Raw genomic sequence first — 26,950 nt, 5'->3', positions numbered from 1 at the left:
AGAGGGGACCAGCGATCGAGGTGCCGCAGGCGAGGATGCCAAGGAGAGGCCTAGTTTGGGGGATGGACGCTGAAGCAGGGTCCGAGGTGTGGGCCGGGGGCAGCGAGTGAGTGCAAAGGAGAGCGCTGGTGCCGGGCGGCCAGGATCCAGGGATGGCGCCCTCCCTCAGCGCAGCGCAGCGCGGTCGCCAGGCGGTCATGTCCAGCGCCCTCCTCAGGCCCAGGGTCCTCGCGACCCCAAGTCCCTAGGGGTGAGTGCAGAGAGGGGGCGCCAACGCGGGCTGGTTTGTAAGCTCGAGGCAGCATTGACATTGAACTCCAGCCCCAGTTCGTTCGTGCGTGTGCGCGCGAGCGCGCGTATCCACGCGCGTGCCTGCGTGTATGAGTCGTGGGCAGGGGGGCGGACTAGAAGCTGCAGCAAACCACGGCCCTCGAGGAGCAGGGCCGAGCGCGCCCCCGAGCTGCCGCCCGCGGGATCTGCAAGCACTGAAGCCATTCATGATTTTGGTGACGTTATTCCAGGAGTGGGCGAGGGAGGGCGGGGCCTCTCGGGGTCGGGCCCCGCCTCCGCCCCTATAAATACGACTTCCCGGGCTCTTTGTGGGGCCGCGAGCTCAGTGGAGAACCCTGAGCTCCGTCTGCTTTGCCGAGGCAGCTGGCAGTGGGGCTGTCTCCGGAAGAGGGACCGCGGACGCCCAGTGCCCGCACTCCGCCGCCTGCTCCCCGCCCGCCCCCGCCTGCCGGGCCTGTCTGCGCCCGTGCCATCCTTACTCGGGACGCAGTGACCGTTTTTAAATCACAAGGGCGTGGGTCAACCTCCCCTAGGACTTCATGTCTGTATATTTCCCCATTCATTGGTGAGTATCCTGCGCCCTCGGCGGGCATCCATCTCGCGGCCGTGGTTACGGGGTCCGGGCGCCTACTCGTGCCAGCTCGGGTGCGAGTGGAGCCGGCGGCGTGGCACTAACCCACCGCCCAAGCCCGTGCAGGAGTCAACGTCAAGGTTGCAAAGATGGGGGTGGGGGGAGGTGGTGCTGAGAGCGTAGAGACAAAGGAAGTGAACTCAAAGCCCTCACTTAAGGGGCGTCTGGGAAGGTGTATACATGCTGGTGATGGGGTGGCAGGGAGAACCAGGGGTCACGTCTGAACCCTGCTAATAAATCTCCCTGTGGGGAGGGCTGCAGGAGCCTTGCCCTGTTCTGGGGGCTGCTGCTCTTCTTGAGCCCCTCCCCTTTTTCTTTTTGTTTGCTTTCAAGTCTTAGTGTCGAGGCCGGCGGCAGCGGGGCTGAGCTGGTGCAGGCGGCGTTTGCAGAGCTCGGTGCGGTGCGGGGAAACGCTCTCCTGTCTCGGAGGGGTGGGGGGAAAACGTAACCTGTCTGAAGCCCCAAGCAGCAGCTCGAGCGCACGCTGCACCTTCCCGACCCCTTCCCTCTCCATAGCTCTTAAAAACCGACGCGCTTTTGTGGGGGCTCGGGCTGGGGAGGAGGCGCCCGCCCCGGCCCGGTTAGAAGGAGCCAGGGCCGGGCAGGGGGCAGCGGAGGTTTGCACTGGACCTGGGATTGGGCTGGAAGGGATGCGCACATTGCGGAGCGAGGCCCCAGGCCGCTGGGACTTGCGCCGGCTGCTGCTTCCTTCCTTCCTGCTCCGGGGAAGAGGAGGAGCGGCCGGGGTGCGAGCGCTGGCGGCTGCGGAGCGCGCTCTCAGGTGCAGGCGCAGAGAGCCCAGACGGCAGACCAGCTCGGCGCGCTCCTGCTCAGCCCAGGCACCTCCAGAAAGTTCATGCTTCTGACTTTAACTTTCCCGGCCGGCGCGAGGAGCGAGCGCCCCTACGCCAGACGAAGAGCCTGGAGAGAGCCCTGTGCGCTCTCGCTCTTCTGGCCGAGTTCTTTGGGGGCCAGGGGGGTGCGGTGGGGGGGTGAGGGGTGGGGTGGTTGGGGGGTTGTCCGGCGGCAGTCTTTCCATGACCCAGGAGGAAAATGCCTTGCAGTTCCCGCTCCTGACCCAAAACTTGCCCTCAATCCCAGCATCTTCTCTTAGACCCCTCTCCTTCGGGGCTCCCTCCCCTACCACCTCCGTGGGTGTGAGCAGCCAGGTGCCATACGGGTGAGACTGAAGGCTATTGGAGGCTTTGTGCCCGTGGCCACTAAAACTTGCCAAGGCTCTAACCCCTTAGAGCTCATCGGAGTTATTATCCCCGGAGACATGAAGATTTGGGATTATTTTATAGTTAATGAGCGCTTCCCACCCCCAACCCAGATGAACTCTTCAGCATAACTGTGAGCTATGCATTATTAGCATCTTGGTAACAGACACACAGGGCGCCTGTGGCTCAGAGAAGTCATACGACTTGTTCAAGATCACACAGCTTTTGAGTGGCATAGATTGGACCAGAACCTACTGTGTCTGTTCTCAAATCCAATGTCATTGCTATTCTATAGTATCTATAAAATGAAGAAGCATCTGGTACCCCTGTTTCCTTAGAATCTCTCTACAGCCCGTTCCATTTTTAATGTTTTTTTAAAACTATGTGTAAAGGCATGAAAATATTGGGTATTGTGTAGTGAGTACATTGACTTTGGTACCATTTGGCACTCTGCTTTCGGGCCCCTGTGTGTGCCCGTGGCTTGTGTGAGGATAATGGAATGTTTGTATCCTGCTTACAGAGTACAAAGCACTTTACATGTCTGCCATTGGTGGGCCAGCTTGGCCCCTCTGGAAATTTCCTTTGCGATCAGAGTCCGGGCATCCTTAAGGCTTTAAAAAAAAAAAAATACAGGGATGTTTTTCAAGCTGTGAGCTTGCAGCTGCTGTGGCTGTGGCTAGAGAAGGGGGTTGGATGGCAGATGTGAAGCTTGCAGAAAGCTGACCCCTTGGGGCTTTAAGTGGGACGTTTTTTTGGGGGAAAAAAGCAACACCAGAGAGAGATTTAGGAAGGCAGTATTATTGGACTTGGTTTCCCTGAGGTTGACCTGTTATTATTATGTAACTCTAATATGCCTTTCCCCAGGAGAAGGGTTGAATTGGTTTTCATATAGCCAGATGTGCTCAGCTACCTACTGTTTTGTGTTTTTTTCTAGTTCTGTCACTTAAAAGAAAACCCTGTCCCTCTGAGCCAGTGGAGACTAGTTAGTACAGGAGAGGGGGGAAGAGGAGGTTTGCCAGAGAGGTTTTCAGACAATGGGCTTTGTTGATCAAGGTTGAGAGCCCCATGCTCTGGCCTTGTAGGCACTTCCTCGGGGTGTGAGCTTGTTTTTCTGTGAGTTTTGTTTTGAACACCTCTCATCCTGCCTCCAGACACTCCCTTGATCTAGCAGCAGAGTGCACCACGAGGAGGAATGTGAAAGTGTGTGTTTGTTGACTTTTGGTCTGGGTTTCTTGGCAGCCCTGACTATCTGAGATCGGCCGAGATGACTGAGGTGATGATGAGCACCCCATCCATGGAGGAGATTGGCCTCAACCCCCGAAAGGATGGCCTTTCCTATCAGGTGAGTTCAGTATTGGGTTCCTTCTAGCTCTGCAGAGCCTAGTAGCTTTCGCTGGGCCTGGTGGCAGACTTGATTCTGCATCCCACTGCCACTAAGAGCTGTGTGACCTTGGGAAAGTCCCCTAATGCCAATAAGCCTTAGTTTCTTTGTCTGTAAAATGGGGCAACAATATTCTTTATCTCATAGAGTTGTGGTAAAGATTCACCATGATGATAGGATGTGTATAAGGCACACATAGAACCTGGGACACAGTAAGGATTCAGCAAACATGAGCCGATGCTATTAATTAGTCATCCTGGCGGCTGTGGAGGAAGTAATTTGCCCAGTCAGTTCAGACAGAACTTCCCCTCCCAGCCTGGCCTTGGGCAGTGGGAACATTGCTTTGAGGGGCAGCTAATGGGGAAGGGTGGTGTGGTGGAGGAATAGCTGTGTCAAAGGCTGCTTTCTTCCTCAGGACGATGGTTGACCAACTGATTCCAACAGAGTTAATGTTCAAACTATTTAGAATTGAAGAGAGCTTTTCCCAATGAGAGGCTATCTCAGGGGCCATTGCTGGGATCTAGCTTAGAAATTGTCCTGTGTGGTGGATTTAAAATACATAAAGGACCAAAAATGTGGCCTAAGTAAGAGCTTTGGATTCTCAGCACAACGCTCTTTCTGACCTGCCATGTTGCTCCTCCACCCGCTGACAGCGGCATTGGGACCCCTGTGGTTACCTGCGGAGCAGATTTCCGAGGAGAGCACCTAAGTTATTGCATTAGGAGTCTGTTTTTAAGGAAAGACCTCGGGGCTAGGGAAATTGTGTAGGGTAGCTGGCCTGGGGAAGAAATATGGGGGCGGGGCGGGGGTGATGGGCCCATTCAGCAGATACTAATCCAATGTCTGCTGTGGGCCATGCACTGTACAGATGATAGTGAGATGAAAAAGGAGAGAGAGAGAAACATTGATTTGTTGTTCCACTTATTTATGTATCCTTTGGTTATTTCTTGTGTGTGCCTTGCCTGTAGATCAAACCTCAAACCTTGGTGTATGGGGATGACACTCTAATCAACTGAACTACCCCGCCAATGCCTCATTCCCTCTTGACCAAAGCCCTGAGGGGGGAATTCTGGTTTTACGGATGAGGAAACAGGCTCAGACTGAGTAGGTGACTTGGGTCTGGAACTACAAAGCCTTGCTCTTCTGATGGATCATGTGTTTGTATCTCGAGTTGGTTCTTGGCCAGGTTCCAGGCTTGCTCTGGCTAACCATTCCTTAGAACCTTCCCAAGGGCATTTATTTAGTAAAGGAAGAAACAAATAGAAAGCCAGGTGGGTGCAGTGGAGGGAGGGTGATCAAAGCCTGCCTTGGTGAAAGCTAAGGTTGGGTAAAGGAGATTGACAGGTGACAGCGGAGTCACCCACCGGCATGCTGGGGAGGTTCAAGAAGACCCCTTTGTTTTGTCAGTGTGGTCTACCCACTTTTTCTCCCTGGAAATAAATATTCAGGTGGCCCGAGGGGTTGTGGGGGGGAGAGGGGAATACCCTTTCCTGGGGTTTTATATCCTCTCCACCCAGAGTGGGTTTGAGCGAGACAATTGGCCCCACAGCCTGTGGGAGGGCAGAAGTTTCCTGGCTCACCAGCTGGGGTGTTTTCAAACACCAGTTTCCAAGCCACTGAATCAGACTGAATCTCTTTGTGGTTACAGGTGAGATTTTCTTTCAGTTCTGAGTTTTAGATTTCCATCACAGGACCTTTCCAAACGCAGCCATCGGTATGTGTGGTGTGTGCTCTTTATATTCTCCGTTTGAATTGCCCCAGGATGAAGGGCCAGGCCCTACAGGGCACTTTTCTCAGGCCGCTGTGCTGGGTCTGAGGGAGAGAGCAGGTGACAATGGAGGACAGGGCTGCAACACGGGGTGAGGACGGCTGAGTTGGGGTCACAACGGCAGAATGAAAATCAAATCGCCTCTGGGCTCCTGAAATGTCTTGGCGCCGCCTGAAGAACGGGCCCTCAACTCTTCCCTACGGTGCTGGACTGAGGGTCACCATCCAGTTCTCACAGCCCCGCAGGAAACTTGTCCCTGCTGCTGGGGTGGGGACTACTGTCCAGTTCCAAAATATCTTTCCTGGAACTTCAAAGCACTCTTTGAAAGCTTCACAAAATTTCAGAAAGGTCTTCTGGTTGCCTGGTGAAGAGAAAGCTTGTCATCTTCAACCAAGCACCATTTAGTGGCCGCTTGGTAAGTGTAAGGTGCTGTGCTGGGCACCTGCACAGAGCGGGCTCAGGGCTTACGGGGGAAGCCAGCAGGTACATAACAACGGGAACACAGGCAGGCTGGTGGAGCGATGCAGAAGCCATGGTCAGTCCAGGTCTGGGTGGCAATGAGAAGGCTTGAATTGAGGTCAAACTGGGACTGGCCTTGAATGGAAATTAGGACTTTGAGAAGGCACCTCCATCTCTGATCGAATTTTGTTGCATCTCCAGATAACCCCTGGCGTGCCCCGTGGAGGTCAGGTGCGGGACTCTGCAGAGTGCCGGCTTGACAATGGCTTTATGATGGGTATTCTTGGGGCTTGCTCAAAGCTAGTGCCTTCCCATTAAACACATTCCCACCAGCGCTCTGGGGATTGGCTGGGACTGCACTTGGCCAGAGCCGTGGGCTCTGAGCTGGGGGCGGAAGACCTCAGAGCTCTGTTCTTGGCATTCTGCCTGAGGGTAATAATAGTACGCGGCTTTTCACTGAGACCTGCTTTTCCAAGGAACTGAAAGTGGGAAGGAGACATCAATCCCGACTTGGCAGATGAAATAGAATCTCAGGCTTGTGATTTGACCTTGAAACAAGGTCATAAAGTAAATAGGCACACGGGGCTTTGTCAATCATTCTCCCGCCTTTCAGGCCTACGGAGCACGAAGCTGTCCTGATTTCTCTGCCCCAGGTCTGACCTCTTTCAACACCTGTGGCACGTGGTGCTTTGAAATGATGCTACACTGGGTTTTGAGGATATGGGTCCCACCTTACCTCCTCCCTGCTCAGATCTCTGAGGGCAGGGGGATGACTTCTTACCCTCTTTGTGCCCATCAGCCATCACCCTTCTTACACCCCTCCCCAAATCAAGGTGCCCACCGGCTCAGGGCCTCCACAGAGCAGGCGCCGAGACGATGGTGGTTGTTTCAGCGACACCCAGTCTCCAGACTCTAAAGCTAGCCAGCCTCCCTTCTGCCTCAGGACCTGTAAAGGTCCTCCTTAGTCTCATGCCGGTCACAGCTTTACAGAAATGCCTTTGTACCCCCTGAAAGATTCAGGCAAGCCCGATCTTTTGTGCTCAGGAAGTTAGTGCTATTTTGTGAGCATTGTATAAAAATCGACAGAGCCAGTGCCTTGGTTTGTCTTAACATTTATGTAGAGAGTCGATATGAGAAATTCATGTCTGTGTACTCTCTTGGCATGAATTACAACACCCACCAGTTGGGCGAGTAAATGGTTACTAGAAAGTCTGAGTACATTTTGGGATGGCGGTGGGTGGCAGCCAGCTCACTGGGCTGAGGGGGAGGGTCTCGTTGAGGACATTTATGTCCCTGATGGCTGCAAGTACCCCCCCCCCCGCCTCCTCCTCCCCCACACACACACTGCATCTGTGGGCCTCCTGGGGTCCTGCCCTGGGGTAGAATTTATGCCGTCTAAGGCCTTCTTCCTTTCCCTAATTCAGGGAGGAAGGTCAGTGCTGCTTTGCACGGCTCTGGCTCCAGGGGCTCTAAGAATGTGGCTTTTGGAATGCCTCTCTGATTGGGTCTCCTTCCATGTTGCCCACGATTGGCCTGGGTCCTGAATAGGGAGAGGCCCTGAGCATTTGCCCGGAGACACGGATGCTGCCACAACCCAAGGGCCCCAGCACAGCATGCTGAACTTCTCCAGGTTTACCCCCTTGCTAAGTCCCTTCTGAAGCATCTGGACCAAGATCCGATGACTTTATCCTTCCCTAGGTTCTTTAAATTCCTCTCTGATTAGTGCGCGTGCCCTTACCGGAGGCCCTTTGTGTTCCTTCTGCTGGTCTTGGTCACGTCCTCCTACCGCCTGATGCCCATCCACCAGTCTCACAGGCGGCCGGCTCTCCTTCTCAGGGAAGCCGGGAGGATGTGCTGTCAACCAGGAGTGAGGTCTTCACACACCACCCTGTGCCCCGTGCCCCGTGCCCGTGCCCTCCCTGTGATCCACAGAGCTCAGAGCTTCCCTGCGTCGTCCCCTGCATTTCCCAAGACTAGAGGGAGGGGTATCCTGGTGTTTTATATGGTAGGGAGGAGGGACAGTGGGGGTGACCTGTTCTTGCCACAGCCCTGCCATTTGCTCCTGGCAGTCTGAGCGCCTCGGTTCTAGCTCTGCATAAGGGCGGGTCTAAAGCATTATGCTGGCTGAGCTCGCCTCTCCCTGGACCGAATTCCCAGCCTCTTCTAGCTCCCTGGCCCAACAATAACTGGCTCCTTTCTCCCCGCTCCTCACTCTTTATCAGCAGCAGGGAACAGGCTCGGTTTAGTCACTGAAGTCAGGCAGTGGTTAGAAACGCCGTCTTCACTCACATCTCCATGAGCCTGCCTCCCCCCGAGCCCTTCCCACCTGTTAAATGCACGTGTTAAGATACGTCATGGGTCGAGCTTCTTCCCTGAGTTAAGTTCTCAGAGACGTTCCTGCTTCCTATCCCTGCCTCCATCTCCCACAAGCCCCTGCTCATGAGGCTGTTCTGGGCATTACCTTTTCAACTACCTGCTTCCTTCTCCTCCTCACCCCGTGTCTCGTGGGTGACCCCCAGCTGTGGGACCCCGCACGTTCTGCGGAGCAGCCCCTTGGAAGTCTCATGGTCACCAGGAAATCGTCTTTCACAACATCAGACTTAAAAGGCCTCAGTCATCCCTGGAGAGACATGAAGCTAAAATTCCAAAGCACTTGGCAGGAGACATCCAGCCATGGACACGACACGTTACCGGAATTGCAGCGAGTTTTCTGTCTCCTGTCCCGTCCCCCTCCACCCCAGTCCCTCCTGGGTACAAATCAAAATCATGTGATGCGAGTCAGGCAGTGAGGGCCACAGGGTGCAGGAGCCCACGGAGTCCGGTGCTTTGGGTGGCGTTGTGTCTGCAGCCTGCTTCTTTTGGAGTCAGCACACACTGTTCAGATCCAGCCCCCTTTCTACGAGGGGTCCAGCACCTTCCTTCCTAGGCCCGAAGCCTGGACACAAACATAGCGTTCTCTGTTTGGAATGCCCCTGGGTGAGGGCTTGCAGAGGGCTAGAGTTATTCCCATGGGGGACCCCCCTCCCCTCTAGCTCTCCGCCCACCCCCCTGCACACACACTGTGATCACAACAGTGAGTCTGTAGCCCGTCCAGGGAGAGAACAAGCGCTCTTCACTTTCCGAGCCAACGTGGCGCACACTAGAACCATACAGCCGGCCTCCTCTCAAAGGGCCTGTGTTAGGCCTGACGCCTCTCAAGTGCTGGCGTGTTCATCACGCCTGGAGCGGGGTCTGCGTCTTAGACTCTGCTTTGTTCCTGCGGTGCTCCCCGCAGTGTCCTCCAATAGCTGCTTACCGAGGGCTGAGTGGCTGGCTGGACCCCTCCTCCCTCCCTTTCCTGCACCGAGGACGATCCCTCTACCTTGGCCACCCCATGGCGTAGACTTTTGTAGGATCAGCATTTTCTCTATGTCACCCCAAGTTGGGTAGAAAGGAGGACTGCACCATTGGGGAAAGGGATGAGTTTGGGTGGCGAATCTTATGACTAGAGCCAAGAGCTATTCCTGGGTGTCTAGTGAATGTCCTGAAATGATCTCTCAGGCCCGAGTCCTAAAATAATCCTCGGAGGGTATGAAGACAGGCCCTCATTCACACGGAGCTCAGAGCTGACGGGACTGCACTCCTTTCCAGTCTGCCGGCCCCGTGCCACGTCTGCTGCCTGTCACCTCGCCACCTGTCCTTCCCCTGTCCCCGAGCCCACCTCAGGAGGAGGCCTTATCAGTAAATCAAAGCCTGTGGCTGTGGCGTCACTCCTCAGCGGGGGAGGGCCCCTTCTTGCACAGACCTGTCTTAGAAAAAAAAAAAAAAAATCAGCCAAAAGTTTCTCCAGCTGCTGTCCATCTAGCACAGTGGTTCTCAACCTTCCTAGTGCCGCGGCCCTTTAATACAGTTCCTCATGTTGTGGTGACCCCCCAATTTCATTGTTACAAATTGAGCATAATGAAAGCATAGTGATTAATCTCAAAAACAATATGTCATTATATATGTGTTTTCTGATGGTCGTAGGCGACCCCTGTGAAAGGGTCATTCGACCCCCAAAGGGGTCGCGACCCACAGGTTGAGAACCGCTGATTCTAGCACTTTGACCAAGGGGATATTTGGGAGCTCCCTCGGCCGCTCCCTCTGGGATTAATTCCCTTGCACTGTCAGAAGCTCCTTTTCAGTAAACTGTACAGAAGAGGCGCCCAAGCATTTGGCTGAAGTAGCAGCAACAACTTGCTTCTCGACCAGGAATTCTATTGGAGCCAATGGATAGGAAGGGTCTGAATTTCTCCGTCAAAGTAGAATTGGCCTGAGCAACGAGGGTGTCCACAAACCTCAGTCCAGAGGAGGTTGGTCTCTGTTACTAGAATACCTTGAATTTAATAGTTGTCCCCAGGCAGGATTAATAGTACGCCTTCTGTCTTTACTTTGGAGAGTGGAAATACTTGCTTTGCCCATCCTGGATTTGAGAGGCATCCTTGGCCTTTCCAAGGGCGTGTGTGTGTGTGTGTGTGTGTGTGTGTTATTATAAAGGTAATTTTCATTCCTTTTAGAAATTTAGGAAAAATTATAGAGAAGTATAACGAAAAGAACACCCATATTCTTATTTACTGAACCATTTTGGTATGTTTCCTTCCAGTATATTAGTATGCATTTATATTTTTAAAAAACTGACACAATACTGTCTCTGCTCTACTGAATCTTTTTGTTCACATACTGTAATACGGTGACTGTGTTCCTGTAATTTGGTTTTCTTTGTAAAATGGCATTTCATTTTGTTATGAACCACTTCTTATCGCTGAAAATTAGGTGGTGGCATGTTTTGTTCTTAAAAAGAGCGCTGCTCCAAGCCTCATTTTACGTAAATCTCTGCTGAGGTCTGATTCGTTTCCTTGGAATAAATTCCTGGAAGTGGAGTTACTGATCCAAAGAGATTCAACATTATTAAGCCTCTTGATTACCTTAAAAACAGAAAACAAATCAAAGAGTTTATCAAAACATAAGCTCCTGGCATTGAAAGCTCTAGCAAACAGGAGCTCACGGGTGTCAAGTCTGTAGGGATGGAATAATGGAGGCGCTTTGTGGACTGAGTCAGAAAGGTGCTTGGTTATTTTAAAGTGGTTAGGAAATGTTGTACATCTCCCTCTAGTTTGTTAATTGCTTATTTTGAGCAGAGATGATAACAGTTGATGATGTTAGGCAATTAGCCAGCATTGCAAAATTGCTTAGCTGGTGATCATATTCTTGTCCCACAGTGGGTGTGTAGACAAAATTACACATGTATATTTGTACAGGCCCTACTTATCGCCTTTATTCCATTAATGACATCGAGTGCCATGTGACCTTAAGGAGGACCAGTGACGTTGCCTCAGCCTGGCGTCCCATGAAAGTTGGACAGATGGACGCTCCGTCCCCTGAGCCATCTTGGTATTTCTGGGGTTCCAGGCCTGGCTCATGAATGGCCATGGTTGAGAAATATTGCTTCCCTGAAGTCAAGCATGGACTGCGCTTTTAGAAGCAGATCTGAACACAGTGGAGCCTTGGGCCCAGGGCTCAGGGTCCTTCTGCCCAACCCTGCAGGCCTCAGGTGCTTCGCAGTGAGTAAGCAGCCTTGGCCATGGTCCAGGGTCCACATACTCCTGATGGTCAAAAAGTTCACTTAGGTGTCACACAGACAAACTTTAAGAATGTCAGTGTAACTTTATGGTTGCTACCTATAATAAGTAACGCTAGCTTCCCATTTGTGTAGAGATAGTTTTATTTTTTAAACAAAATGAGTAAAGTAGAAATAGAATTGAGCCATATGTGTGCTGGGCGGGAAGGAATAGAGACTTCCTGAGGCTGACATCACTGTTGTTACCACGAAGGAATTTCTTTTCTTCAAGAGTTGAATATGATCCTCTTGGTTGGAAGCATTCTTAAAGATTAGCTAGTCCTCCATGATGAATTCTGTATTCCTTTGGTCACTTGCCCCTTTGGATATAACAGTTGGAGGTCAGGATCCTTCCTAGCTGTTTTCCTTGGCATCCTAATATTGGCGGTTTTCTTGCCAGGTTACTTTTTAATACATAGAATGTTCTATGTATATATTACTTCATGTTTTAACAAAGTGTTAAAACGGGAGGACAGCTGCCCCTGGGGTTCACAGAAACTTTCCAAGGGATATGACAGCAGAGAGCATTTTTGGAAAATCATTTTCCACATCTTCAACTTCCTTCTGTTGCTTTTCTAAAATTGCATTTCCTGGAGACGGGCTTTGTCAGTTTTCTCTTCCTACCTTTCCTATCACAATTGCCCACCTCCCCCTTATAAGAGAAGGACCTGCCCCTCCCCCTCCCCAATATTTTAAGGTGCTTTCCTCCAGGATATAGAAACCCTGGCAGCATCAAATAAATGAATCATTCAAAATGTTACTGTCTAGGAAGCTCCATAGATCTTCCTATCTATCACATTAAGAAACCAATCTAAATAATGTATCATTGTGCTTAATAAGTATTTATGGTATGTTTACTGATCAGTTATATACTAATAGCTGCAATAAGACAATTCAGAATTTTTTAAAATTAATAAGCCTTAGGGTTATGAGACATAAAACCTTACTTAAGTCGTTTTTATATACACAAATACATCTTTTTATTTCAGTGAAGTATGAAAAGCTAATGACTTAAAACTTTCAAATATAAAAATATATGAAGGAAAATCCTATAGAGAAGTAGACTGGAAATATAGTTTCAAGTGGAGAAAGGAATAAGATTTGACCTAAGAGCTTGTTTATGAATTTTTTTAAAAAATAGGCGATTGTTGATATCAAATTGCTGTGGCATACTGAGTGCATTGAAAAGAGTGGCATGAAAGTTTTATTTTAAAAATGTTAAGATTTATAATTTATCAGAAGTTTTAGGTGTCGGTTTAAAAACACATGAAAGGAGACACAGTTTTTCAAAATTCTTTTAGGAGGGACCCACACAACCTTTTGGATGCGTACACTGTTCTTAGAGTGAGAACTGTGGCACTATAGTCTCACAGGGTGGGAGGGCACCTTTGCGACTGTGCCAGTCTCCTATCAGATAGAGGGATGCACACGGTAGCATGGTGTTGAGTCACGCAGGTGTTCTTTGGATGCTGCCAGCTCCGCGGCGCTCAGATGCTCTCAGCACAGTGGGATTATGGACAATGAATCTGGGTAGCTGGTCTCTAATCGTGGTTTTGCCGCTGTCTGTGTCAGCTCGGGCAACTCGCATCAGTCAGCTCTGTGGGCCTTGGTTCCTCTGTTGTTAGGGGCCGGTGGATCCTGTCACTTTTGTGATTAGAACACTGTACAGGGAGGTGAAATCCGCCATCCTGATCCTAGATCAGCCCTGGAGTTAAAAAATCGGCTTTCTTCTTTATGCCAGCCTTTCTGACAATGAAGGCAGCTTTTAGGTTCCCTTTAAATCTTTTCCAGTTTTAAAATGTATTGACCTTCAACCTTGACACAGTGGTTCTCAACCTTCTGGCCCTTTAAATACAGTTCCTCATGTTGTGACCCAACCATAAAATTATTTTCGTTGCTACTTCATCACTGTAATGTTGCTACTGTTATGAATCGTAATGTAAATGTCTGATATGCAGGATGGTCTTAGGCGACCCCTGTGAAAGGGTCATTCGACCGCCAAAGGGGTCGCGACCCACAGGTTGAGAACTGCTGACTTACAGGGTTCTTTAGGCCAACAGTTCTCACACTCTGGTCTCAGTCCCGTTTACATTCCTAAAAACAATTGCGGGCCCCATGGATATTTGTTCATGTGGGTTATATATTCTGATTATGTCATATGTGGATTATGTCTTTTTAAATTGTATTTATTAATTCATTTAAAATAATAAAACCATTACATGTTATTACATGTTAACACCAGTAAGTTTATCATAAAAACAAATCTATTTTCCAAAATAAGAAAAGTTTAGTGAAAAGAAAAGCATTGTTTTTCATTTTTGTAAATTTGTTTGGTGTCTGCCTTAATAGAAGATAGCTGGATTCTCATAACTGTTTCTGCCTCAATCTGTTATAGTAAATAAAGAAATCTGGCTTATGCAAATATGTAGTTATAAAAAGAAGAAATATTATAATAGCCTTTTAATATGTTTTTCTTTGATATTTCACCTAGACTCAACAAGTGATGGTTTCTTAAAGGTTAGTGGCCAAGTGGAATCTGAAACCTTCACAAATGAACATTAAAGACCTTCCAAATGTTGACACATTTCATTATATAATGTCAAAAAAAATCATATTTGTTAATGTCTCCACTGGCTTCATCAGAAGTTCTTCAAGTATTAGGAAACTGTCAAGCTTACAGTGGCTGATACATGTTTCCCAAAATTCTGATTTTTGTTTGAAAGCTCAATTTTTATCACTGGTAACAAAGACCATCAGTCATTTTCTTTGAAATGAGAGGCTCATTTTATTCATTTTTGAGAACATGTCTGCTAAGTAATCAAGTCTGGATAACCATAGTTTGCTGGTCATTTTCTCAAGTAAAAATAGTGTTCCGTGGAAAAAGTGGCTAGTTCAGCTTGCAACTCAATCACATAAGTGCCTTTTTCCCCTCGAGACAACCATTGTGCTTTGCTATGCAGCAAAAGTGTTTTATGCTGACTTTCCATCTCATCACATAGAATATTTTAAAAAACAACATGTACTTAAGAGTCAATATTTAATAAAATTTCTGCTCCACTGCAAGCATTAAGTTTTCTTTTTAATTGTGAGCAGGAGATGGCGAAAAATATAATCACTACAAGTATAGTTAATATCACTGCATTCATTAATTCTTGCTAGGGTGCCAGCAATTTCACCCACCATTGTTTTTCATACCACTAGTACAAGTGTCAACACAGGAGAAAAGGCAAGTAACATCTTAGTATTGTTAAGGTAAATATGTAACTCCATGGACACTCCCTCTCTGAAAGAACGATGGGAATTGAGCTTTGAGAACCACTGCTCTAAACCGAACAGAATATGTCTGACCAGAGGACAGGAGGACCTTCGCCTTCCTGTGAGTGTGGACGGCCTCCGTGAGATGAGTGGACCACTGGGAATATAGCCCTGTTTACTTCAGGGGTTTTTTTTAGCATCAATACTGCAGTTAGGACCAACTGAAATATCCAGGCCTCTTTTGCAGGACCTACGATCAAGCAAGGCTTCCTGCTTGGGAGGGGGAAAAAAAGTTTTAACTTAAAGACACGGAAATCAGCTGATGACCTCCGTGTGGGACAAGGTAGATTGGAGGTGGTGGCTATCACCCCAGTGGAGCTGTTGCACAGATCGTGGGAAGGTGGAAGTGTAGCTGTGGACTGGGGAACCAGCAGCCTAAGATGGACAGGCGAAGCCAGGAGGCTGCCGGAGGCTGGAGAAATCCTAGAATGTCTCCAAGTCCAGGAGGGCACAGGGAAGATGAGGTTGGACAGGTCAGGTGGATCTCAGCAGGGTCATGAGAATCGGGAGAGTGTACGGCCCAAAGCAGGCTGCCTGGCCAGGTCATGTGCTGCAGAGGCGGTGCCGACTGAGGCTGAGCGAAGGCCGTGGGCAGGTGGTAACAAAGTCCTAGAGACTAGGGCAGTGATGGCGAACCTTTTGAGCTCGGCGTGTCAGCATTTTGAAAAACCCTAACTTAACTCTGGTGCCGTGTCACCTATAGAAATTGTTTGATGTTTGCAACCATAATAAAGCAAAGATTTATATTTTTGATATTTATTTTATATATTTAAATGCCATTTAACAAAGAAAAATCAACCAAAAAAAATGAGTTCACGTGTCACCTCTGACACGTGTGTCATAGGTTCGCCATCACTGGACTAGAAAGAGTTGTTCTCATACAGGGGTGGGTTTGGTAGGGGTTAGGAAGGGAACCCCAGACAACGATGGGAAGGCTGTGGGACCAGGCCAGGTCTCAAGATTTTTGTCTCCAAAATGAAGAATGAAGGAATGGTTGGAAATGGCAGCCACATCCATCTGGGCTTTCCGAGAGATGGGGGTGGGGCTGTGGGACATTTGGGTAGCACCAAAGGAGAAAGACAGAGAAAGGGATCTGTCATTCTGCAGAGGCCCGAAGTGACCGGGAGGCGTGTCTTCTTCCCAGATGGCAATAGTGGTGTAGTTGATAGGATGTGGGTATTTCCAGTCATCTAAGCCAGGTAACTGCAGGCTTTTCTCACTGCCCTGGAGGACTTGGAGAACATTCCAAAAGCCCCATCAGCTCTCTGGGCCCGGAGAGTTATCGGGAGCAATTAGTGCTAATTAACTGGGATGTGGAACTCTCCTCCTGCAGGATGGGTGTGTGAGAGAGATGTTTATGAAAGGTGGTGTTTTCCCAGAGGATTTCCTTTTCTTTTACGTGAAGGCTCGAGGCCTCAGCATCTTTATTAGCCTCCAATCTCTGTTGGAGTCCCCTATAGGATTAGAAACCCCAGAGCAGGGTAGGAGAGGGAGAGGTGGCTGTTCCGTAGCCCCCGTCCAGGAGAGATCTGAGCGAGGTGAGAGTCCCAAGGATGGAGAAGGAGGTGACTTGCATCCAAATGCAAAGTGGAGAATGTTCTCCCCTCCCTGAATCCAGGCAGTAGCCACTCCGCCCCTTTGCTCTAATTTTTCTGTTCTGACCAGCCACATTTCACTTTGAAACGTCAGTAAAATGTAAATAATGATGGTGATGCTGATGATAACATAGCAGGAGGCAAAGCACTTCTTTCTTGCCTTCACTTACTGTTAGGGGGCAGAAAAGCGGGGTGTACTTTTCATTTTAATTAGTTGCTGCTGCTCATTCATGCAGCCCTTGGAGAGCAGGATATTGGTAGAGATCTGCCCATTGTTATAAAGCGGCCCCTCCTAGGAAGGAATAACACACAGAGCCAACACATTGTTGTTCTCCAGGAGAAATAAGACTCTGGGGACCCAGGGGCAGGGGGCCTGACTTACCCATGCAGCAGGCTGAGGGAGAGGCGCAGAACGCCAAGACCCCCAGCTCCAGGACTTCCACCGAGAGACCAGGATCTGGACAAGGCAGTGGCTTCCATCCCAGCTGGCGAACCCAGGCCCTAGGAAAGCAGGCGCTGGGAGGGAAGCAATGGGGTCAAACCATTTCTCCAAAGAGCCTGGCCTAGAGCTTGTGAGCACAAGCCCAGGAGTGCTGCTGACTTGCTCCTGTCCTAAGCCACAGCTAGGGACTTCCCAGCCCCTCACTCTAAACCAGTGGTTCCCAAGGTGGCCCCCCACACCGGGGGGGCAATTTGATTTTTAAGGGGGGGCATTTGAGAATGAGTTCTTAACAGTGAATTTTTTGCATTTCTTATGGTTCTAGGGGCCTCATAGAGAGCATATAAAAAATATATTGTGATATTGTGACATATTTATGCATTTCGGTTCTCTATTACATGTTTTGAAATTTATTTGCTATTTTTTTCATATCACTTTATATTATTATTTTTTAAACAATTTCTTAGTGATTTCTTCCTCGGTACTTCCACTGTCCTTTCGTTCTTTTATTTTTCTCTTTCATGGATGCCATGTTCTTTGGAAGTTTGTTTAGACCGAGTTAATGGCCCCTTAGGCTTCCTCCATGTGAATAGTAGTTCACTTTTTGAATAATAAGAATTATATGTCACAAGGGGAGGAGGGACCAGGATTTTAGAAATGCTTAGGTGGGACATGGCCAAAAAAAGGTTGGGAACCACTGCTCTAAATGGTCCCTGGAGACCCCAATTTTACCTACTAAGAACCATCGTTAGGAATTTAAAGTTTACAGAACATGTTCACACATCCCTGTATTTCAGTCTTTCCAAAGCCCCATAAAATGGGAATTAGCATTAACCCCAATTTATAGAGGAAGGGCTGGGGGATGGGTCTCCACTTCCTTGAGCCTGACGGGTACCATGATGGCGCTCAGCATGCAGCCTCATGGAAATCTTGCAACAATACTGTAACATGGACATCCCCTCCTCATTTTACGCAGGAGGCAGCTGAGGCTCAGAGAAGTTAAAATGATGAGACCATGGTCATGGAGACAATATGCTTTCGGGGCCAGGTCAAAGCCAGGTGCTTAGACTCCCGTGGGAGCGGCCATTTCCAACAGCAGGTTGGAGGGTGGCGTTTTCCCTCGCTGGAACCAGAGAGGGGAGAGGCTTACACAGAAGCAGATCACTCAGTTCTTTGGGGAGCTACCTGCTTATTCACCTCAGGCCCTCTGCCCTACCTCCCCTTTCCACCCACCCAGCAAAGAGGAGCCCCCGAGGTCTCAGCTTGCAGAGCTGGTAATTAGCCCTTTGTGTCCAGTCAGCCACCTTTCATCCCCTCTACCTGCCGGTGTCCGCTTTCCCCGTTAGCATCTCTCAGCTCTTGGCCGAACCCTCCGCCCTCTTTGTGGCCAGCTCAGGCTGCTTGTCAGGGATGATGGCTGAGGGACGCACACAAGCACACAGGGGAGGGCTGGTCCAACCAGAATTACTCACATTTTCCATCCCAGGTGCCAGACATCTCTCTCCTCTCCCTACCCCAGAGACAGCCAGGTTTAGATCACCTGGCGTCGAGGCAGACAGTTGATAGCTAGGCCCCCAAATTTCAGGCCTTTGGAGCCTTGGTATTGCCTTTCAGGTCCCCTCCATGGCTGAAACGGGAGCTGACTGGCAACTTTTCTACTTAAGCCAAAAGCCTGCCCACTAACTCCTCATCCCCAGGGCTCGCCCTCAACCCCAGACTCCTCTGCTGTGCGGCCGCCTGTGTTGGTCCATCAGCCAAACGTCCCGAATTTCCCTGGACAGTCCTGCTTTCATTGTCCTCCTATTTACACGCTTAGGTCTGTGCCATCCAGTGCAGTTGCCACAGGTGAAAACATATTATATTTAAATATATCCTATACATGTATGTTAATACAAATGAAAGGTTGCCTTGCTTCAAGTGCTCAGTGGTCACACGTGACTAGTGGCTACTGTTGGGCAGCGCGGGTAGGAAACATTTCCACGATCACAGAAAGTTCTGATCTACACAGCCAGAAATTCTAGTGTCCCGGCTTCCAGACCACATCTCGCCGGCCGTGTCTTCCTCCTGGAAGGGCCTGAAGTTCCCTTGACCTTTCGAGTGAACCCATTTGAGTTCCCAAAACGTCAGGGCCTCTTGGCATCAGAGGTCACCTGGCAAAGGTTGCCCCTGAAGACGTGTCTCCCATAAAATTCACCAGGACTGCGTTTGTGTGCCTGCTGTTTATTTTATTTTATTTTATTTTATTTTATTTTATTTTATTTTATTTTATTTTATTTTATTTTATTTTATTATCTTATTTTATTTTATTTTTTAAATTAAATCTTTATTGTTCAGATTATTATAGTTGTTCCTCTTTTTCCCCCCATAGCTCCCCTCCACCTGCTTCCCACCCCCCCCCCCCCGCCCCCACACCTCCACCCACTGTCCTCATCCATAGGTGCACGATTTTTGTTCAGTTTCTTCCTGCATCCCCCACACCCCTTTCCCCCACAAGAATAGTCAGTCCACTCCCTTTCTATGCCCCTGATTCTATTATATTCACTAGTTTATTCTGTTCATCAGATTATTTATTCACTTGATTTTTAGATTTTCTTGTTGATAGATGTGTATTTGTTGTTCATAGTTTGTATCTTTATCATTTTCTTCCTCTTAAAGGATACCTTTCAGCATTTCATATAATACTGGTTTAGTGGTGATGAACTCCTTCAGCTTTTTCTTATCTGTGAAGCTCTTTATCTGACCTTCAATTCTGAATGATAGCTTTGCTGGATAAAGTAATCTTGGTTGTAGGTTCTTGGCATTCATCACTTTGAATATTTCTTGCCACTCCCTTCTGGCCTGCAAAGTTTCTGTTGAGAAATCAGCTGACAGTCGTATGGGTACTCCCTTGTAGGTAACTGACTGTCTTTCTCTTGCTGCTTTTAAGAGTCTCTCTTTGTCTTTTGCTCTTGGCATTTTAATTATGATGTGTCTTGGTGTGGTCCTCTTTGGATTCCTTTTTTTGGGGCTTTCTGTGCTTCCTGGACTTGTAAGTCTATTTCTTTCACAAGGTAGGGGAAGTTTTCTGTTATTATTTCTTCAAATAGGTTTTCAATATCTTGCTCTCTCTCTTCTTCTGGCACCCCTATAATTCGAATGTTGGTGCACTTGAAGCTGTCCCAGAGTGCGTGCCTGCTGTTTCTACACAGCGGATACCTGGGGCCCGGGGTATTCTTGATATGTTTGATCTTCAACACATCACTTCATTTATGAAAGAGGGAACTTGGTGTCTATTAGCTTAATCCAGACCATCAGCCCCGACAGACAGCCGAGTGTAACAGCTGGATTGTGAAATCCAGCACTGGCAGAGGGAGGAAAGGGCAGAACTGAGAGAACCACAGCCTGCCCCCACCCCCTGCCCCCAGGCCTTCACCACGCTATTGTCTGTGTCCATGGGTTATGTATATATGCAAACAAGTTCTTTGGTTGTTCTCTTCCTGCCTTTTTGTTTGCTTGTTTGTTTTCTTTTCCTTGTCCAGAGAGAAGGGGCGCTTTGGGGTAAGCGGTTTAACCAGAAGCAGTTTCTTTTTGGAATGGGGCAGCTCCTTATTCCCTGCCAGTTCCTGCAGGCCAACGGCATGCTGGGCTGGCCTGCTGCCTCAACCCTACCTGTCATGTGCTTGGCAAGGCTGACTTGAGTCCTTTTTTCCACTGCCTTCCCCACCCCGGCAAATAGCAGTTGCAACCTCTCATTTTTCTGCTGCCCAGATGATTAAAAAGCATGACTTAGTGGAAAAATCTTGACCTCCTTAGGGTCAGCCTCTTCAGCAGCTGTCGGAGATAAGAGTGCGCTGGTGAGATCCTCCTCTCGCAAGGCTTTCTGTCTGTGTGCAAGGAAACGAGAAGCTGTTGGTTTCTGGGTGCCTTTTGTTTGTCTTTGGAGAGAGCTACAATCTCCAGAGTCATAAATTGGTATTATCTACTAATAAAGTCTCTGATGGAAGGGTTAGATTATTATAGTGATTTTTAAAAATGTAATTAACAGGCTTTGTAAAAAAAAAAAAGTTTTATGGTTTTTTGTGTTTTTTGTTTTTTTTATTGATGGTGCCTGCTTTGAACAATTCAGGGAGCAAAGTTCTCTGGTAGCTAAGCAGTATCAGAAGTTCACTGCTCAGACTTCCCCCAAGGACGTCAGAGACTTAATTGTGCAGCGGCTGGTATGAAAGGCATTGTGTGGAGTTATGTTAATTGCTGCGTTAGTATGGCTGCCTCTTGTTTGCAGATTGAACACTTACGGAGTCCTGTTGAAACGGCTCCACAAAGGACATTCAAATTTGACTTTAGCATGTGTCCTCACAGCATTTTATTATACTTGGATTTGCCAAGCACTTGTACCCATCTAGTGAGATACGAAGGTCACTTTGCTTCTCAAAAGGAGAAACTGAGGAACGGGTGATTGAGAGGACTTGGCTGGGGTTATACAACTGATGTCAAGGACATAATGAGAATGGGTAGTCTTTGGCTGGATGCTGTGTTATCAAATGAACACATTACTTGAAGTCCTTGAGGTCTGAGTTTGGGTCTCAGATCTGCCACTTCCTAGCTCCATGGCCTTGAGGAAGTCGCTTGCCCTCTCTGTACTTCAGTTTCCTTATCTATAATATTAGAGGCCTGGTGCATGAAGTTCATGCACAGGTAGGGTCCCAAGGCCTGGCTGGCAATCAGGGCCAATCTGTGGGGCAACCGGTGGGGCCCCTGCTGGCATCTACCTTGGCTGGCCTGGGGCCTGCAGGCTGGGGGCAGCTCCTGCATTGAGCATCTGCCCTCTGGTCATCAGTGTGTGTCATAGCCACCAGTTGTTCTGCCGTTCACTTGATTTGTATATTAGGCTTTTGTTATATAGGATAGGGATCACACTGCTGCTTACTTCAGAGGACTATTGTGAAGACAGAGAATCTGATCTGGGATGTGTCACCAAGGGCTGATTGGCAGATAAGCCTGGCATGTCTCCCATCATCATCATTATTTTAACACACACCCCCACCCCACCCCTGCCTATTTTAGCTAAAGGCCTGCTTCCAGCTTAAAACAAACATCCCTGTTCTCCACCCTTATTATCCTCCTCCTCTTACTTCTTGTCCCTGTCACTCTTGCTCAGACGGTGATCACAGTTAGAATCTGGCTGCCATCTCTTTCATCTGGGAGTCACAGGGCAGGCACAGCCCTGGGCTTGCGGTCAGAGGGTAGAGGTAGGGGGCCGAGTCTGGGCCAGGTGCCCATCTGTTGATATTTCACCGCTCTTTCTCAGGTCCTGAAGACTTAGAACAACTGCCCGGACTGGGAAGCTCAGCTGCCCAGAGGGTCATCATGGGGCCCCTGGCAGCCGAATGAGCCATTGAAACCCACAGTCTTGCCCACCCTCCCTGGTCAGTTTTCTGTCTGTAAAATTGACCTGTTCACCTAGTGGCATCTATTCATTTTTCAGAAGGTACAGACATTGAAAACAGAAGATCTGGGTTTGAATCCTGGCTCTTCCACGTGGCCCTCAGAGCCTCAGGTCTCACTGCTCTTGGGGGTGGTGAGGCCGAAAGGAGGTGATGTCTGAAAGCTTCGTAGACTTGTGTCGTCACACATAGGGAGAGGCTCCCGCTGCACATGAAGAGAAGTGAGGAGCAGCCCAGAGAGGCCTTGACCCTCTCCTAGCTCAGCACCGGCGATCTGTGTGCACAGCACAGTCTGAGGGCGGAATAGTGGGGCTGGCCACACCAGGAGGAGAAAGCCAGCAGTGGGGTCAACCTGCCCCATGCTTTCTTTCAGCCCCACTCCCCCAGCCCCTCCCTTGCCTTGTTTTCCTCCTGGCTGCCATTAAGGTACTTTTTATAAGGCTTGTTAAGTCTTTAATGATGCCTGGTTGTGCAGCTGGCTTAAGGCTTAATCCCCAGCAATAGGGCTTTATTGGATAAATGGTTAATAATCACTTGTCTGCAGGGATTGGGGAGGTTTCGGCGAGGCCCATGACTCCCAGCAGCCCCGCGTGACCTGTGACATGGTTGGTGACTTGACTGGGACAGCATTGCTTGGGGTTGGGGTGCAGGAAGATGGGGCACCCTCATAGCATCACGGAAGGCCTGTGATTGTAGGAGAGCATTTCTGCCTCTGGGGAATGGAAGACACCTGTGTGTTGCCGTGGGCCTGTCTGGATCTGAGCCAGGCATCTCTTCAGATGTGTGTTTCTACTCAGTCCTGGTTTTGCCTTCCTTTCTTCTGCTATTAACGAGCTCTGTGACCTCGAGCAAGTCTCCTGACCCCTCTGGGCCTCAGTTTCCTCATCTATCAAATAGAGAGGTGGGAAGAGATGGCCTTGAAGGTGCCGTGGGATTCTGAGAACCACAGAGGCTCCTCTCTCCAGCTCTGGGATGCGTCACCGAGGACTGTGAATGGCAAGGGACCAGCAGCCCATCGGATTAAGTACTTAAACTGCTGGGCAAAGAATTGGGTCAGCTGTAGTCACAGGGCAGTGTATGCGAAGGGAATACACAGAGGCCTCAATTTTATAGTCTGGTTTGGGGTTTCTCCCACTTCTGGGCAGGACACACAGTAGGCATTTTTTAAAAGCCTCGTTGATGGGACTCTGGAGAGAGAAGTAAATTCTTTCAGGTGTAGAGCCATCAAGGAGCCAGGAATTGTTCACAGATGAAAAAGGAGCCTGGGATTTTGTCCCCAGCCTGCCTGTGGCTGGGAGCCACACCTCAACCCTTATTTGGCCTTGACTGTTCAGTTGAAAGGAGATCAGGACCCATCTATTGGAGGAGCGGGGGTGGTACTGGGGCACAGGCACAGGAGTCAAACATACCTGGGTCTGAATCTCCTTCCACCACCCATTTCCAGGCTGCATGGCCTGGGCAGCCTCTTCCTCTAAGCCCGGGATTCTTTAAGGTAGTATCAGGAACACCTGTTTGTCAGTATGACTATGTTAGTTCAAAATTATATATGTAAAGCACCTGGGAGCTGGCTCGTACAAGGTGTCAGTAATGATCCAGAGAGGAATTTTCTTTTTTAATTTAAAAATTGATTTGAGAGAGAGAGAGAGAGAGAGAGAGAGAGAGAGAGAGAGAGAGAGAGAGAGAGACATTGATCTGTTGTTCCACTTATTTATGCATTCATTGGTTGATTCTTGTATGTGCCCTGACCGGGATTGAACCCATACCCTTGGTGTATCAGGGCGACACTCTGACCAGCTGAGCTACCGAATGAGACCTGTCAGACTGCCAGAGTAAAATGCTTGCTGCAAACAGAGATGTGGCTTACTGAGGATGACATGGCTTTGAATGATTTTATCAGAAATAAAATAAAACAACTAGTGCAAACAGAGCTACCCCACCTTTTAGACTCGGTGGTGCTGCCCTGAAAACTTGCAGCTTCAAGTTGAGGAATGCTTTCCCACGTTGCCCAGAATTCGCTTCCCGGCTGCTGTACCCCGGCTTAGCACAGTCCATGGCACACGGCAGGTGCTCAGCCCTGCCCGCGGGTGTGAGATGAAGGAAAGGAGTTGCACTTTTTAGATCTGTATGTGACCGGGCTCTCGTTCTGCTTTTATTTCAGATCTTCCCTGACCCGTCAGACTTTGACCGCTGCTGCAAACTGAAGGACCGCCTGCCCTCCATAGTGGTGGAGCCCACAGAGGGGGAGGTGGAGAGCGGGGAGCTGCGGTGGCCCCCCGAGGAGTTCTTGGTCCAGGAGGATGAGCAGGACAACTGTGAAGAGACAGCGACAGAGAACAAGGAGCAGTAGATTCCCAGCGACTCCCCGCGGGTCACACCAGACAGCATCTGTACCTGAACTGTGTTCTTTCCCATTGTGATGGATGAAGAGAGTGGGCCACAATCGTTCTGAAACGTCAGACCAGGCTTCCGTTTTGCTCCTGCGAATCACTGAGTTGGTTTTCTTTCCCTTTCTTTTCTTTCTTTTTTTTTTGAACTGTGTCGCACCCTGGAGCCCTCTGGGGCACTTTGCAAGGCCTTCTGAGAAAGGAAGCTGCTTCGAGCTGGGGTTGGGGGTGTGGGGAAGCTTTGGTTTTGAGATCAGTGTCTGAGCTCAGCACCTAGAGGCAGTGGTGGGATTCCAGGGGGCTCTGCGGGGTGGGGGGGCGGGGGGGGATGGGGCATACACAGCGAGCAAGGAACATTTGGGCTAAGAAAACAAACACGGGACAAAAGAGCAAATGCATGGTTTAAGGAAAACATTGAGCAGAGAGGTGCAGCCAGGAAGTACTTACTTCTCAGTGAGCCCTCTCTCTGCTGCTGGGCATCAGACAACCAAGTCTTCATCTCTCTCCAGCTTCGCCCACCGCCAGCCTTTGCTTTCGTTTCAGGTGTGTTGCCTGTTACAGGGGAGGCGGGTAAAGGAGAGCAGTGCACCCTGGCTGCCTGCAAAGCCAGCCGGAGGTGGTGCTCAGAAAGGGAAAGGCCCCCCATTCTTTCTCCACGGCCCCTCTGCTCCTGGCTGTGGCGGGTTGACATCCCTGCGATAAGCTGGAGTGGTTGTGTTTAAGAGGCAGTGCTTTTGAGCTTCTCTTCCCTTATTTATCCTTTTTGTCCCGCCCGCCCCTGGGAGTAGTGAGAGTTCTTCCTGCCCTTGTCAGGGGACTGATGTGAACACTTGGACATGAAGGTCCCCTCCACACTTGCTCTCAGTCTGAGCAGAGAGGCCCAGAGCGAGTGGGTGGGCTCTCCCAGGCTGGCCCTTCTCTCTCCTTACCATGCCCTCCCAGCCCCTGGCCACAGCCATGGGGCCCAGGTGGCTCCCAGCCCTGCAGTGGGTCCCAGCCACCCGAGTCAGTTGCGTACCCACTCCCATGTGGGCTTGTGGCCTGCTTTCCTGGTGGGAGCTACATAAGAGCAGAGGAGACTCTGTTTCTTGTTGGGGAGGTGACTAAGTTAGTGTCCATCCCGAGAGCTGGCAAAGCCCGGGGATTACTGGATGGGTGAGGAGGCTCTTGTGCAGCAGCCTGGGGATCGAGTTTGACACTAAAGGGTGTCATGAGATCCCTGGCTTCTCCCCTGGCGTTCCTGGTGGGAGGACGGCGTGGCGAGGGAGCATGGAACGGTGGTCCTCCTCACTCCCCACCTCCCGCCTGTCCCCTGCAAGGGCACAGTTACCTGAGAAAGTTAGCCTTGGACTTACATCTTCTTATCATAGTTCAGAACCACCAGGAGCTGCACAATGCAGGACGCGCTTATCTCTATCTCAGAGCAGACGGTGCTGCCAAGAGGTGGGCTCAAGAGCAGCCCTGGGGCTGAACTCTGCTCAGCGAGGCACCCATGTGAGCCCTCAGGTGTCCAGGCAGTCCAGGGTGACCGGGTTTGGACTTGCATGAAGGTTGTATTTAATACCTCAAGGTTAGTGTGGCTCTGGGGAAGGTTGGGCAGGAGGACAGGGTGTGCTGTTGATACATCAACAGGGTTTGGTTCTGGGCAGCCGACACTCTCCCATCCCCGCCCCTGCTCCCTTCCTCTGTGTTGACTGCTTGTGTTACTCACACCGATCGATGGCAATAACTTCTTCCAGCTCCTCGAGGAAGTGGGAGAGCCTGCAGCCTGCACTGGGGGTGTTTCTCTCTTGCTCTCCCTTTCCTCCGGTTTTGGCTGCGGAGACCCTTCCCTCCCACTCTCCTTCCCTCACAGCAGCATTTCTCATCCTGTACCTCCCTTGTGGACGGGGTCTTGCCTTTTAAAATCCTGTGTTTCATGTCCCCCTCCAACGTGCTCCCCTGTATCATCTGTCCGTGTGATGGGAACGTGCTTGTAAACTGCATAACAGACCTACTTTGTGTATATGTGTGTTTATGGGGGTGGTTTATTATTTTTGCTGGTCGCTAGACCCCTTTGTACGACCATGTGGAGTCTGAGCAGGCCAGAGGCTGACAGCTAAAGTCAGGACCCTCAGCGGTGAGCCTGTTGGGGGGACCCAGTCACTCTTGGACAAGTGGCTGAGCTCCTGTCTGGCCTCCTCTTTTTTTTTTTTTTTTTTTTTTAAAGTATCTTGTGTGTATTTCTAACTGATCATACTAAAAGCAAACAAACTAGTATTTCAGTAAACATGCCTGTTGTAAGATGAACCTCCTGTTACTTCTATCTGTTCTTTTTTGAGGCTCAGGGAGAAACTAGCTTTTTTTTTTTTTTCCAAACTACTTTTTGTCACTGTGACAGTTGTAAATAAAGTTTGAAAATGCTTTCCA

General features: G+C 49.5%; 1 protein-coding gene across 1 annotated transcript; it reads left to right on the top strand.

Moving 5' to 3' along the window:
• Window positions 1-589: 589 nt before the first annotated feature.
• LBH (LBH regulator of WNT signaling pathway) lies at window positions 590-26,950 on the top strand. Its single transcript, XM_059660220.1, has 3 exons — window positions 590-856; window positions 3,382-3,484; window positions 24,316-26,950. Exons 1-3 carry the CDS (start codon window positions 831-833, stop codon window positions 24,502-24,504), a joined length of 318 nt encoding a protein of 105 aa, XP_059516203.1. The 5' UTR covers window positions 590-830; the 3' UTR covers window positions 24,505-26,950.

This window comes from Myotis daubentonii, chromosome 12 (assembly GCF_963259705.1).
Source record: "Myotis daubentonii chromosome 12, mMyoDau2.1, whole genome shotgun sequence".
Taxonomy (NCBI): Eukaryota; Metazoa; Chordata; class Mammalia; order Chiroptera; family Vespertilionidae; genus Myotis; species Myotis daubentonii.
Note: the sequence above shows the minus strand (reverse complement) of the source record. Positions and strands in the feature narration are given on the sequence as shown.

Excerpts from the sequence above, each read along its gene's own strand:
- LBH (XM_059660220.1), top strand. The coding sequence starts at position 831 with ATGTCTGTATATTTCCCCATTCATTG. Across the intron at positions 857-3,381 it reads GTATATTTCCCCATTCATTG|CCCTGACTATCTGAGATCGG; the intron begins GTGAGTATCCTG and ends GTTTCTTGGCAG. Across the intron at positions 3,485-24,315 it reads AGGATGGCCTTTCCTATCAG|ATCTTCCCTGACCCGTCAGA; the intron begins GTGAGTTCAGTA and ends CTTTTATTTCAG.